The sequence below is a fragment of the Labrus bergylta genome, chromosome 17, assembly GCF_963930695.1.
Source record: "Labrus bergylta chromosome 17, fLabBer1.1, whole genome shotgun sequence".
Taxonomy (NCBI): domain Eukaryota; kingdom Metazoa; phylum Chordata; class Actinopteri; order Labriformes; family Labridae; genus Labrus; species Labrus bergylta.
In genome coordinates this window covers 19,183,675-19,198,128 of record NC_089211.1, presented here as the reverse complement: position 1 = coordinate 19,198,128, position 14,454 = coordinate 19,183,675, and the positions used below count along the sequence as shown (strand labels likewise).

Here is a 14,454-nt window from a genome sequence, read left to right as displayed (position 1 = left end):
TTACACAAGTCTTACACAATTAAATTAATTAATTTGAAGAATATTTTGTATCATTATTATCTCTGACAACTCTCTCATGGGCCGATTATACCCTTTTTTTTTTTTTTTTTTTTACATTTCTTTTCGTCTTTGTGTAGCTGAACAGAGGATATGTTCAGATAGAAAGAAAACAACCAAACTGACTCTTATACTGCAAAATGAGAGCAGGTGCAGTAGTTTATCTTAGAAATATTGGCATTTTGTATTTGGCACCTTTATATTTTCAGCCACACAAAATAATTTCAAATTTTCTCTGACAAATCTCTCATGGGCCGATTATCCCCTTTTTTTTCTTTTTTTTTTTTACATTTATTTCCATCTTTCTGGGAAAGCAAGATGTGTTTTTTGGAGCCATTTGGATGTCTTAGCTCACATCGTCTAGTAAACATTGGGATTTATTATTTGAAATATTGGATACACATTCAAGAGAAATAAAACATGCCACAAAAAGAGGTCACAGGATACTTGTTAACTTGGGCAATATGAGTAATGGGAAAATGTTACTTACATAGTTTCATACATATGGTGCTCCAATTGAAAACAAAATCAGTACATCTTCCTTTAACTTTTGTGTTTTTGCTTCCAACAAATGTTAATATCATGTCATTTTATGTTGCTCAAAAGGATTTTTCACAAACATTTTCTTGTTTAAAAAAATATATATTGAAGGCTGGCCAGTGGATTTAACTTATTTGTAGCAGAGGATATGTTCAGATAGAAAGAAAACAACCAAACTGACTCTTATACTGCAAAATGAGATCAGGTGCAGTAGTGTATCTTTTTTGCATTTTTGTATTTCGCACCTTTATATTTTCTGCCACACAAAATAACATCAAAGTTTGCACGCTAGCGGTTGCAGTACCACCTCCGCGCCACCAGGAGCCTCTCTCTCCACTCCGTTTGCACGTGGGGTTGTTTTAGCTCGACGTTTTCACTTCTGGCCACGCGAGATTTGTGTCAGCCTCCAAAACCCGGTCCAAACATGTCGGCGTTCAAGAGAAAACGTGGGGGAAAGTCTAACGATAAAAAGGCCAAGAAAGTCAAGTTTGTCGCAGGTGGAGAAGAAACACGGGAGCAAGCCGAACAAGAGAAGAAAAATGAAGTCACAATCCCACCGCCTGTGTCAATGGTAAGTGACTGTGATTGTTTTCAGCCACTGAGGCTGACTTCACCGTGGACTAGTTTCTATCTTCTATAAAACAATGCATATGGATTAAACAGAAACAATGTTAACACTCAATATGTGTTTGTTTTTTTGTGTTGTGGGTTGATTTCTTAAACAGGGTCGATGGACCAACAAGGAAAGGGTTCTCATTTTCTCCTCAAGAGGAATCAACTTCAGGACAAGACACTTAATGCAAGACCTGAGGACCATGATGCCTCATTCAAAAGCAGGTTAGTGCTCAATATTAAACTCTGCATCATTTCATCCGACCTCATGCAGCGATTGGTTTTTTAATGTTGTGCAGAGATGTGTTGTTTTTTTCTTCATCTACATGTCATAAGAATGGTTTTCTTTTTATTAGATACAAAAATGGACAGAAAAGACAAGTTGTTTGTGGTTAATGAGGTGAGTTTGTTTTCCAAAATTTGAGCACACTTTATGTCACATGATGTATCACTGCAGTGCTAATGGTAGACAGTTTCCCCTCAGGTGTGTGAAATAAAAAACTGCAACAAATGCCTGTTTTTTGAGGCAAAGAAGAAGCAGGACCTCTACATGTGGTAGGTTGTTTTTTTTTCTTCTGTGAAATGATCTTGGCTTTTTCCAAATAACAAAACATTTAAAGTAAAACCATTTTCTTTTTTGACTCGCAGGATTTCCAACAGCCCTCATGGACCTTCAGCAAAGTTTCTGGTTCAGAACAGTGAGCATCTTCTCTTTTTATTGTACAGTCCTGAACTGTAGCATGCAACATCTGTCACCGTGTGCCTTTTTTGGATAACTGATTGTTTTCTCCACAGTTCATACATTGGCTGAACTGAAGATGACAGGAAACTGCCTCAAAGGATCCAGGCCGCTGCTCTCATTCGATCCTGTGAGTAACACTGGCATGTATTGTAATTATGTGCTTATTCAAAAAGTGGAAAAAAAAGATTTCCAAATCCTTATTTGATATCATTAAACCTAATGGAATTTGACTGAAATGTTATACGTAAGTTGAGAAATCCTTTCATTTTTTACAACATCTGTTGCTTTACTAGATTATAAAAGTTCTGCGGTTCTGACAGTCCTGAAAACAAAACAATTTGTTCTTGATGTTTCAAGTATTTGAACCAAAAGCAGCAGTTTTCCCCACTCTCTGCATGATTTCCCTCACTTGTATCAGCTATTAACAGCTTTGTATTCTCTTGCTGAAGTCAGCATATGTATGTATGTTAACGTCTGATCAGCTTAGTTAGAAACTGAACAAGGCCTGATATCCTTTGTCTCTACTATTTTGTCTCCCACAGAAATTTGACAAGGAGCCCCACTATGCTTTACTGAAGGAGCTCTTCACCCAGGTCAGTATTTCAAGTAACAAGACACTAAACTTTGACAATGACTTAGAAAGTGTCAACACTCAACGTTTGGATCCAGCAGTGAATGTAACAAAGTGTGTTGTGGAAAAACAGAATAGGCTGATATCTACATTATGAAATTAAAGACGCAATAATGTTTTGTGGTTGCAGACATTTGCCACTCCACACTACCACCCAAAGAGTCAGCCTTTTGTGGACCACGTGTACACGTTCAGTATTGCAGACGACAGGATATGGTTTAGAAACTACCAGGTAAGGTTTTGTCTAAAGCATTCTTGCCTATGTCTTTTGTTTATTTAATCGAGATTTAACTGTTCCTGTTTGCAAAAATCGTGTCACTTGCAGATCATTGAAGAGGACGCCTCTCTTGTAGAGATCGGCCCACGCTTTGTTCTCAACCTCATCAAGGTGTTTCGGGGGAGCTTTGGCGGATCTACGCTCTTCGAAAACCCAAAATTCAAATCTCCCAACATGGTAAAGAACAGTGCTAGCTAGTTTAGGTTGTACAAATGTTAAGTTTACGGCAAAATTCATGAAGTGTACACACATTGTATCAAGCACACGATTCAGTCCCCTTTTTCTTTTCACACACCTGCAGCACCGGCGAGAGATTCGACTGGCAGCCGCAGCCAGAGTGCGAGAGAAGCAGATGGTGAAGGAGCTGCAGAAAATGAAGAGGACTGAGGCGAAGGAGGACGTGACCACAGACGTTACAGCCGACGTCTTCTTAACACCGGCAGAGGACAAGCCTGTTCACATTCAGACAGAGGCACCTGAGCCCAAAGTGGTGAAGAAGAACAAACACAAAGCTTTCAAAAGACAAAGGATGGCACGGAGGTAGATGGGATGGACTGGATTAAACTGAATGAATGGCTAACTACGACCTTCATCCAAAGTTGTCTCAAGGAAATCTGTGTGTGCAACAGTGCAGTTCAGTCAAGAGACTTTGTATTTCATGTCATCCCCCTAATTAACAGATTTGGAAATGCCACAAACTGTAATATGTTATTGTTGTGTTTAATGTTCCACAATATTTCTAAAAGGTTCTTTAATTCAGGACTCTTGTGTAAAGTGTTGACCAAAAAAGTCAGCGCTTATACAAGACTACACCTTTCAAAAATGTCTCTTTTTTTTTTTTTAAGAATTTTCCGTCAATGTAAGAAGAACGTGTTTATTGCTGTTGTGTAACTACAGTAGTTTTATATATATCATGGAAATTAAACAATTCAAACATACTGTCACTATCATCTGGTGTTTTCTGAATAACAAAGGTGTCAACATATACAGTAAGAAATGTGAAGTCCTACTGATGAACTGATATCCTGTAGAGAGCAGAAGTCTAAATATCTTTTCTATTGGTTGTCTTAACAGCAACCTGCATGAGTCTACAGAAAAAAAAAGGAGGCAGGAACTAACCAGAAATGAGATCAATAACAGCATTTAACAGATTTGTACACCCAGAATGTTTTATGAAACACCTGCGCAAGGTCTTCTGGGTAAATACATCTTATAGGAACTATGTATTATCAATTTATACATCAGTCTGCAATGTTTAAGTCAGTATGACAGTCATTCACCCAGGTGCATAAGACCAGGGAGGGGGGCATTAACTTCCACACATTCAGAGGATCTGCTCAAAACGAATCTGAATGTTTGGTGACTGATCATCACACAACCCTTCAACTGTGTCCATTCTGCCCGAGGTCCAGCTCTCTGTTTTCCTCAGGCAACCCCACCGGCCATGCTGCCTCCTCTGGCAGACTTTTTTTTTCTTCTCATTTAAAGCAAACAGGCTCCACTGGAGTTACACTGCTTGAATGGAAGTGGAGTCGAATCACTCCTCCTCCACCTCCTCGTCAGGGCAACAATAGTATTCTACAAAGCAGATCTGTCCATCATCATTCCTGACCAGGTACTGCAGAGAGAGGAATCCCCTGCTGTCTGTCCTCACAGAGACTTTACAGGATAGAGCCAGAGCTTTGGTGGACGGCTTCAGTAGGGACATCTTGTACCTGTCAGAATGAAAGGGGGAGGGGGGGGGGCTTTAATAAAAGATGATACTGGAAGAATAAGACAAATACTGAGTGTGACGGAATAGAGTTCAACATTATAATCCAACAAGCTATTTCTAGAGAGTTGTAAATTTACTTTTTTTTTTCACTGCAGATATTACAACATGAAACACAGGACATTTGGTGAGTCAGCAGCAAGGACTTTAAAATGAGAGTGGTTTGGAAAATAATTAATGCCGAACATGAGACATTCTCTTAATTAACATATCTAAAGTTTAAGATAATTAACTCAGTTACCCAAAGCAGTTAAGAATTTGTGGAAAGATAAGTACCTTTTTATTAATTAACCCACTAATTTCACTTTGTCTCTGCCGTGTTTTTGTTATTTTTGTCTTAATGTCGGGCACACCCCTCGTCAAGCTCAGGGTCCTTACAGGTTAGTTTATTCTGTCTGTGCTAACCTGTTGGTTTGTGTCTTTGTGCATTTAAACAGCTCCATCATGTCAGAGTCTTTGGGGTAATCGTAATGGGCATTTCCAGAATTCCCAAATGTAGACAATCTGAGGAGCAGATAAAACCAAAGACAAGACCGCAGTCAGCAACATTGGTTATAAGAAAATACTTCTTGCAACTTGATAGATTTGCAACTTATGTATGGTTGATAAACGGATGTTCACACCTGAAGTATGGCTGGCTGGGGGACATGGTGATCTGTAGAACCTCACTGGTCATGTCCAGTTCAGAGAAGGCCTCCTTCAGACTCTCTGACAGCAGGATCACCTTCAAGAGGAACAAGAGGTATAGGAGTAGCGATCAAATCAACCAGTTGCAGGGACTGTCATATATAGGTTACATGATATGAACTCGTAGAAGTTCACCTTGTTTGTAACGTTGCTGCTGCAGAACTCAAAATCAATGGGCTCTTCTGGTTCTTGCGTGTTAATTTTGCACACAGTCACAACACCACCCTCCTCCAGGAACAGGGTCAGAGGGTAACCGTATCCCCTGTAGCACATCCGCAAGGCTGTTGAAACTCCTGCAATGGCCCGAAAGCGACAACTTTTGTAATTGTATTTCAAGGATAGCCCCTTGAGATGCATCATCTCATTTTCAAGGGGCTCCTTACAAAACATAAAATGAATCATCATAATACAAAATCAAAATCAAAAAGGTAAATCCAAAACATAATACCAAACATTTAAACACACTTCATGCTCCCCCAAGCCTAGCCACCCACCAACCAGCCAGTATTACACAATCAGAAAACAAAATACATCATAATAATAATAATAATAAAAAAGAAAGGACACCATGAAATGGGGAATGCCTGAGAAGGATCATTTACAAACCTCAGCTAAAAAGAAAAGGAATGGTGACAAATACAGATATATCCAGTTACATTATTGTATTTTTTATTTATTTAAATGATGTAAATATGTTTGATCTGTTTCTTAACTTCTATTTTTATTTTTTATAAGTATATTCCCGTCCCCTGTTTTCTGGAGCTGCTGTAATGCACAAATTTCCCCCACGGGGGATCAATAAAGTTTATCTTTATCTTTATCTTTTACATTCTCCAGCCAGGTTTTCTTTTTTCTCTACCTGGCACTGTGCTTCCCCCGAAGATATTCAGGCAGTCCAGCAGAACGGTGAGGTTGACCTGAAACCCCACCAAATCCTCCTTTATGGTATACTCTTGAAAGATCTCGGCCTGGAATTTAAAAGAAGACACGAAAACAAACGACACATTTGGAGGACTCAAACACTTTGCTGTGTTCTCCTTGACCATTAACAAGGTCATAGATATGTGTTTGGCACACGCACCTGGATGAAGGCATTGGCTTGCAGACATTTGGAGTCCTCCACAGTGACCCTGAGGCCGGTAGGTGTGGCGCTGAAGATGGCATGGTCTTTAAAGGTGATGGCTTTCAGGATGTTGGACAGATTGCGAGCATTGTCCAAGCTGGCAACTAAAACGTACTCTTCATCATCGGCTTGTGACTGAGTTAACAGAGGCATTGTGGCACTGAAATACACACACACACACACACACACACACACACAGAACAAAAGACAAATGTTAAGAAGGGTAAAGCCCGAACACACAATAACAACAAAATAGCAGCGAGGTTGAAACTTCTAAAGCATGTTACTTACCTATTTGAAGATAGGTTGTATGGCACCGAATAACATGTGATAGGTGTTTAATAATACACAAATATCTCACTGACGCTTACAATGACACGTCAATGCAACTTTTTTCTTTTAAGTTACATCAGTGAGACATAAAATTAAAATAATGTGTTACTGATAACCAACAAAAAGGCATTCCAGACACTCGTTCAGTGTTGTTTTGAAGAAAGGCGCCCTGATATTTCCGCTTTTTTTTTTTTTTTTTTAATCGCCTGCCACGGAAGTAGATTCTGCGCATGCGCCATCATCGCATTCGAGAGATTTCCTCGCAGCTAGTTCCCAAGCGGAAGGTAAATATCTGGTGTACGTTTAAATAACGAAGCTACACGAGCTTTCCGAGATCTTTTTTTTTTGATTCAGCTAGAGATAGAAGGCTGGGAAACTAAGACTAGTCCGCAATTTCAGTAAAGTTCCTTATACATAACCGAGCTTTAGCAGACAGCTAGCGTTAGCCAGCAGTCTGATGACGCGGAGATGACAGTGTTTGCTGTTCGGTAAGAAGGAGACTGCCGAGTGAATCAAATGTTATCTGCAGTTTAAAGACTCAAAAGGGCTCCGATTCAGGTTGTTATGAGATTATAACAAAGCCAGACTTCTGTCACCTCCTGCACAGATGTTGTCTTCTTTAGTGATGGGCAACAAACATGTGTTTACTACAGTGTCATGGAGAATAAAGTGAAACAGTACTCCCATTTAAACATACTTGTTTTTATGTTAGTTAATTATGTAAATGTTTTTATTATTTATTTCTGATGTACTTCTCTATATTTAAGTCAAACTAAGTGGAGGCTCATTCATACCTTGTGATTCTACAATTCACTTAATAATAATAATAATAATAATAAATTTAATTTGTAACGCACTTTACATTTTTGCAACAAAAAAAAAAATCTCAAAGTGCTACAGGAAGAAAAAAAAATAGAAAAAAAAATAAATGTAATCAACTAAGCAACTAACGAAACTAAAAGCACAAGCAGAAGGCTTTGTTAAAAAAAAAAGGTGGGTTTTTAGGGCCCTTTTTTTAAAAGCGTCAGCAGACTGTGGGGCCCTCAGCTGCTCGGAGGAGAGCGTTCCACAGACTGTGGAGCAGAGGAGCAGAAGGGCCCGGTCACCCATGGTGTGGAGTTTAGTCCTGGGGGGGTGGAGGTAGGTTGGTGTTTCCAGAGCGGAGGATTGTGGGGTGAGGAGTTGTTTGAGATAGAGGGGGGGGGCATTTCCATGGGTGCACTGGTAGGTGAGAAGGGTGACTTTGTATTGAATCCTGAATGAAATAGGGAGCCAGTGTAGTGTCTGAAGGATGGGTGTGATGTGTTCATTTTTACGCACCCTCATCAGGACCCTAGCAGCGCTGTTTTGGACATGTCGGAGCTTCTGGAGGCTCTTGCTACGGATCCCAATGAGGAGTGCGTTGCAGTAGTCCAGCCTGGAGGTGACAAAGGCGTGGACGAGTTTCTCTGCATCTGAGAGGGAGAGTGTAGGACGGAGTTTGGCAATGTTTCTGAGGTGGTAGAATGAGTTTTTGCACAGATGGGCTTCAAAGTTCAGTTGAAGGTCCATTTTGATGCCGAGATTTGTGACGGTTGGAGAGAGGTGGATGACTTGGCCAGAAAAGGCGATGGTGGTTATGGGGGATGACTTGATCTGGTGTGGGGTGCCAAGTAGAATAGCTTCTGTTTTGGAGCTGTTTAACTTAAGAAAGTTGTTCTTCATCCACGCCTCTATCTCCTCCCGGCAGGTGGTCAGTGGCACTTAGTAGAAGCTTTTATCCAAAGCGACGTACATTAGAGAGTAAGTACAACACAAGCAAGGATCTAGAAAGAAAGGGAACAATGTCAGTAAGAGCAAACGATCAGCTTTGAGTCCGATTGGACACACAGGTGCTGACAGGAAGTGACCAGAGGCAAAGCACAACATTGACAGCAGTTCTTGAGGGCTCTAATCAGTATAGAAACCATCTTATAAGTCAAAGTTATCAAACAAAAACAATCGTCACAACCATCATCATCATCAATGATATTGAGACCATCAGTTAGTAGGTATTCATGAAAGAGCTGGGTCTTTAGCTTTTTCTTAAAGGTGCAGAGGGACTCTGCAGATCGAATGGAGTTTGGTAGTTCATTCCACCACCGGGGGGCGACAGAGGAGAAGAGTCTAGTTAGAGACTTAGGACCCTGTTGTGAAGGTTGGATCAGACGCCTTTCATTGGCAGAGCGTAGTGGGCGGGAGGGAGTGTACACCTGGATGAGAGAGTTAAAGTAAGGAGGAGTCGTTTTTGTCGCTGTTTTGATGCATAACAATATGATGACAGGTTGAGTCCCCATGAGCTCTGTGTCATTACAGTTACAATGTTTGACATGTCTGGTAATTTTGTATACCCCTTTGGTCACTTAAAGACAAATTAATCCAATGTTTGACAGCTTTGAAATCTCATTGTCTTTGTTTCTTTATTTCAGATTCTTCATTTTGGAGTAGTGTGACCGAGCTGCAGTCATGGTGTGCATTCCCTGTATTGTGATTCCGGTCCTGTTGTGGGTCTACAAGAGATTCCTGGAGCCTATCCTCTACCCTTTCATTTCCCCGATTATGAACATGTTCTGGACCAAAAAAGCAGTCCAGGAGACAGGCACTAGTGACCAAAAAGCTACTGAGACTAGCAATGGGACTTGCAAGGTAATTTAAGAGAGGAACAAAAAAACTTTGAATGCCTTTTTAATAATTAAGCTTTTTACCTCCTAGTATATTTTTCTTTTGCATTGTGCAGTGAAAGTATACTATTTTATGTTGGATGTGTCATACTGTATTTCATGTTTTAATGATGTAAGCTTATTGTTTTATCAATTAACAAACTTTCTTTCTCCTTTGTTTCAGCCTGAAATCAATGGTGTAGCCACTGCCAACGGAGCCACTATAGCAGCAGACAAGAAGACAGACTGACAGTGCTATATGTTTATAATGCATCTTAACCAATGTAAATATTCAATTCTAATAATATAGAGAAACTATGAATTAACTTATCATCTTCTTTTGAATGGAGTGGTTTTAAAACTCTCCATATTATGTGTACAGATTCATTTGTTTGTATAACGGTAACTTTGAGAATTTGGTTATTGTTGATATATTTTCTTTGTTAATTGATCCCTGCATAGACTGTGTTGAATAAACTATCTCTATTAAATATCTTTTATAAGTCAAATGGCAGTTTGATGAATGAATAAAACAAAATCTTCAATCAAGAACTGATTTCTGAACTCATTTATTTCTCCCATATCGATTGACATATATCGTGTGTAATGTTGACAAAACGTGACTGTAAGGATGTTATAGATTAATGCTTTACCTGAATGTCTGTATTTTGAAACAATATATTAAAAAGCTTAATTTACTGAAGCTAAATTCAAATGTTTGGTAACTACGAATGCAGCATGTGATGATTTTGACAGAAAATGTCACTGTGCTGCAAGAAAGAATTATTGCATCTGTTAATATTCAAGTTTATTTCAGAAGTCGGAATAATGATTGTGACTACAGTAGTGAAAAACAGGAAGACAGAAGGATAGATTAGGATTAATATTTGTGAGAAGTGTTAAAGGGATGTAATTATCCAGGAAAAATGTGAAAGCGGTTAAGTAAATAATGCCCCTATTGAAATATCGACCTTGATGAAATTGAAACGAATTGATCTCAGGAATCTACAGAAAGAAATTCCCTATTTGTCTTGGATGACATCACATTTCTTACAAAACGTAACAAAAATAGAAAAGACCTTGTGTGGTTTTGAGGACTTTTTTTTATAATTACCAAAGGGAGAATGTTCTTTGTTTACACGTGAATAACCTATAGAGGTCGAGAGACCAACCTAAAGTCGGGTCTGTGGTTCAGCCTGTTTTTGCTCGATGACGTTCTGTCACATGAATGTTGAAAGGGCTGTCTCTCTAGTATTTCTAATGGGAAGCATTTTGAACACAGACCTGATTACAGACTAAGATAATGATTTGGATCAACCTTTTTATCATTTGATCAAAATAGCCTGTCTCTGTTGCTTGTAATAAATGTATAGGCTAAAACGGGATTTCTTTTCAGACTTTATATTAGTCAGTATTTCTAAGAGAATTAGAAAAAAATACATATATTTAGCCTTTTCTTAGTTTACAAGATATAAACATCAAACAGCCTATTTACACGTTCCTGTGTTCATTTTATTTTTTTGTCAAGACAATTTCCAATTTGAGTTTAATGTTTGAGAATAAAAGATTAAAAAATATATTTTAAAAGTGCATTGATGCTAATTGTGTTCATATACAGACAAAATAAATATGATAGCAGTGAATGTATAACATGAGAACAACCTATGGGGGTTGTCAAGAGTTTCTACTTTATATATAAAGATGTAGAAGCAGGTTACAATTTTTATTTTTTTTATTTTTTTTGTTGTTTGTGTTTTGTGCTTATCTTTTCTTTTTGCCCCCTGGTATGGTTATGTTATTGTAATGTATGTGTGTGTGTGTGTGTGTGTGTGTGTGTGTGTGTGTGTATGGGTGGGGAGGGGGGGTTTGTGACATGTTACAAAAAAAATTAAAAACTGTCCTTAATGATTATTGTATCAGGATACCTGTCAAATTAATAAAGAGATATTAAAAAAAAAAGAAAAAAAAAAAAGTAGGCTACATAGAAATGTAAAGACCAGACAGGCACTCGGGATCTATCTGCCCCATTTCTAACTGCAACGTCACATACGTACAAAACGACTTACGTGTCGTCATTACGCAAGGGGTGGCGACGTGGAAAACATGGAGGACAGTAGTATGTAGAGTAAACTTAATTGTCTTACATGCCGCACAGGTTAAAGTATTTCGCGTTGTCAGGGGTGTTTGTGAAACACGTTGCAGTAAACTCCTTACCTGTGTGGAAAAAACAGTCGTCCGGTATCGACCCTGGGCGCGTGAAGAGCCGCGGAAAGTGCGAGAATCGTTGATGACAGGTAAGCCGAGCGGTCAGCTGATTGCAAACAAGCAGGGGGGGACGTTAGCTGTGTTTTTTTCTTCTTCTTCTTCTGGACGGCGAGTGTTTACCCCGCCGTTTGACTGGACTAGCATATGAATCAGAGATGAATGTAGGAAAAGACACCATGCAAACTAAGAATCATTCGTGTTCCCACCTGACTGCCTCAACCTCAGGCTGTTTCCTGCTCCTGGATGATGAGCTAGCTAATGCATGCCCATCTGAACCAAGAGATACATCATCAAGAGCTAAACTAAACTTTACTTCTGGAGAATAATCATACAATTATTTTCCAGCAGTGGCCATTTTTTTAAAAATGTATTTATTTATTTATTTATGTGTTAGGGACAGTGCATATTAATGAACAGTAACAATTACAGCTGTAAAAATGCCAGATTATAGCAGAAGTGCTAGTTTCCAATCTGTTGTCCCTATAGGCAGGTAACAGAGAAATACAAATACAAGTGACACAAGACAATAATAGAGGTTAAAAGTGGTCACAGACTTGGTTTTCTTTTTATCCATTGTTTGAGGTGTGTTTTGAAGGTTGCACATGTTTGTGAGTCTCTTATTGTGAGTGGGAGAATATTCCAACATTTAGTTCCTTTTGACTGACAGAACAGTTTGTCTGAATGTGGTGCGTCTGTGTGGGACCCCACAGTCTCCTCGGGCCCCGGTGCCGATCCCACTGGCAGACTTCAGCTTCATAAAGTCCTTCAGAGGAGGAGGAGCAAGTCCGTGCAAACATGCATGAACCAAAATTATGAAAATTTAGTAAATTATGTTACATAGGAACTAGGATTTAATGCGTACCCTGTGATCGGCACGTCAGAATCACAAAATATCTGAATTGTTTGTCTCTACTGAAAGATTCTTATGCGTCGTGGTTTACTTGTGCAAGTGCTGCTTCCCGGGTTCCGCCTGTTAGTCAAAGGTGTGTCTGTTAAAGAGAACACAGCACGTGTCCTGGTCCAGTATGTCCCCATCCTGTTGTAAGATTGGCCTGTCATGAATGAATGGAATGAATTGGTAGAGGATCTGTTTAGCTTAAGTACAAATTTTTTTAACCCAAGAGATTTTGCCAGCTCCTGAAATTTATAAACAAAACCTTTTTTTGGTACGATGTATGATGATGTGATATTTATCTGAATTTCAATCATACTTACAACAATTTAAATCTTTGAATCTGTATTCTGTGCTTTTGAATAATAATAATATATTGATTTTTTATAGCGCTTTTCTCGGAACCCAAAGACAAAATATAAAACCATAAAACAAAACAAAAGACGACGAGGACAGTACAATGAAGAAGTAATGTAGGGGGAGGGAGGAGTTAGTGGTTGTAGGCAATGTTGAAGAGGTGAGTTTTGAGGGATTTCTTGAAGGAGGTGAGTGTGGGGGAGTCTCTGATGATTTTTGGGAGTGAGTTCCAGAGGGTGGGAGCAGCAACAGAGAAAGGTTTGTCCTGAAGTTGATACGCTGATGGATGCGGAGCCAGTGGAGGTCATGAAGGACGGGGGTGATGTGGTCTCTGGTGCGGGAGTGTGTGAGGAGACGAGCAGCGGAGCTCTGGATGTATTGGAGCATCTTCAGCTTTTTGAAACTTCCATTCCCACCTTGATCCTGTACACGGGCCTCTGTTGATGCCTATTTTTGGTTACATGTGCTGTGTTGTTTTCGTTGAAGATTCATCTTTCTGATCAAAGTAATTTTCTCCATCCTAGGATTTGGCGTATGCCTGGTGAAAAAGCAGTGAGTAGAGGTGAGTCTGGCTGATTGGAGCCAGTAGAGATGGGTGCCAACACCAGCCAGGTCAGTGACCTGTCCGAGAACCCCAGCCTCAAGTCCCTGGTGGGCACTGTGTCTATATCAGAGAATGATCCTTTCTGGAACCAGCTGATATCCTTCACCTTCATCAGCCCCACAAGCAGGTATACAAACACACACGTTCACACACGCACACACACTCAAAAGAGTTTGTTAAACGTGTCTCATTACTAGCTAGAATTCTAGAGTTTGATGATAAGCTTATTTATCAACTGGCTTAAAGTCCTAATGAAAATTGTCGCCTGAAATATTTTTGGTTGCAGCTTCATAGATGCAAAAGTTGTCTTCTCTTCTATTTTAAGTTTCATAAGAAACAAAAACTTTAAGCACCAGTTCCACGAGAGCATGGACAGTAGACTCTCTCTCAAGATGATTTATTTGAAATAACTTGACATTTAATAATAATGAATCTGTTAGCTTGACTCCTGTCATGATACGACCATTACACATCTAAAAGAAACACACAAGAAACAAGACATGAATAGAAACAGATTTCAGATTAGACTGATAGCGTATGTAGCAGTATGTCTGGAGTTGTTGTCTTTAGGGGCTCTGATGGACAAAATGTTTTTTTCTGCACGTTTCTGAAAATTTAGAGGACAACTAAATGGAAGTCACATCTCAAACACATTTTTGACCCAATTCTCTGAGCATCTTCTCAAGATTTATGACATGTTTTACCAACTCACATCCTTCACACAACCTTCCCTACAACAACTACTACGTCTTGCAGGATTGTGAGACAGTATCCAACAATAAACTGTTGACAGGATGTTTGCAGAGCTCGCCTGATTAATGATCCAACAGAGTTCAGTTGTCCTGCCTGGCTGAGGAAAGATTAACTACCTTACATGAAGTGTCT

The 14,454-nt window shown here is 39.3% G+C and overlaps 3 protein-coding genes across 3 annotated transcripts in view; 2 read left to right on the top strand and 1 right to left on the bottom strand.

The window, feature by feature from the left end:
• The first annotated feature begins 976 nt into the window (after window positions 1-976).
• On the top strand, window positions 977-3,797 carry bxdc2 (brix domain containing 2). Its single transcript, XM_020643017.3, has 10 exons — window positions 977-1,168; window positions 1,323-1,434; window positions 1,566-1,609; window positions 1,694-1,764; window positions 1,858-1,907; window positions 2,005-2,078; window positions 2,494-2,544; window positions 2,713-2,814; window positions 2,908-3,036; window positions 3,161-3,797. The coding sequence occupies exons 1-10, from the start codon at window positions 1,022-1,024 to the stop codon at window positions 3,401-3,403; spliced, it is 1,023 nt and encodes a 340-aa protein (XP_020498673.2). The 5' UTR covers window positions 977-1,021; the 3' UTR covers window positions 3,404-3,797.
• Window positions 3,720-6,982, bottom strand: rad1 (RAD1 homolog (S. pombe)). Its single transcript, XM_020643018.3, has 7 exons — window positions 6,732-6,982; window positions 6,399-6,600; window positions 6,177-6,285; window positions 5,453-5,610; window positions 5,254-5,354; window positions 5,036-5,134; window positions 3,720-4,574 (listed from the first exon to the last, which is right to left on the bottom strand). The coding sequence occupies exons 2-7, from the start codon at window positions 6,591-6,593 to the stop codon at window positions 4,397-4,399; spliced, it is 840 nt and encodes a 279-aa protein (XP_020498674.1). The 5' UTR covers window positions 6,594-6,600; window positions 6,732-6,982; the 3' UTR covers window positions 3,720-4,396.
• Window positions 6,983-11,523: 4,541 nt separating this feature from the next.
• Window positions 11,524-14,454, top strand: part of dym (dymeclin) — a 60,816-nt gene continuing 57,885 nt past the window's right edge. The window contains exons 1-2 of the mRNA XM_020643011.3: window positions 11,524-11,745; window positions 13,490-13,696. Of these exons, the coding sequence (XP_020498667.1) occupies window positions 13,557-13,696 (140 nt within the window). The 5' untranslated portion in view covers window positions 11,524-11,745; window positions 13,490-13,556. The remainder of the gene's footprint in view (window positions 11,746-13,489; window positions 13,697-14,454) is intronic.

Excerpts from the sequence above, each read along its gene's own strand:
- rad1 (XM_020643018.3), bottom strand. The coding sequence starts at position 6,593 with ATGCCTCTGTTAACTCAGTCACAAGCCGATGATGAAGAGTACGTTTTA. Across the intron at positions 5,135-5,253 it reads CCCAGCCAGCCATACTTCAG|ATTGTCTACATTTGGGAATT; the intron begins GTGTGAACATCC and ends TCTGCTCCTCAG. Across the intron at positions 4,575-5,035 it reads ACAAAGACACAAACCAACAG|GTACAAGATGTCCCTACTGA; the intron begins GTTAGCACAGAC and ends TCATTCTGACAG.
- bxdc2 (XM_020643017.3), top strand. The coding sequence starts at position 1,022 with ATGTCGGCGTTCAAGAGAAAACGTGGGGGAAAGTCTAACGATAAAAAG. Across the intron at positions 1,435-1,565 it reads GATGCCTCATTCAAAAGCAG|ATACAAAAATGGACAGAAAA; the intron begins GTTAGTGCTCAA and ends TCTTTTTATTAG. Across the intron at positions 1,908-2,004 it reads AAAGTTTCTGGTTCAGAACA|TTCATACATTGGCTGAACTG; the intron begins GTGAGCATCTTC and ends TTTTCTCCACAG.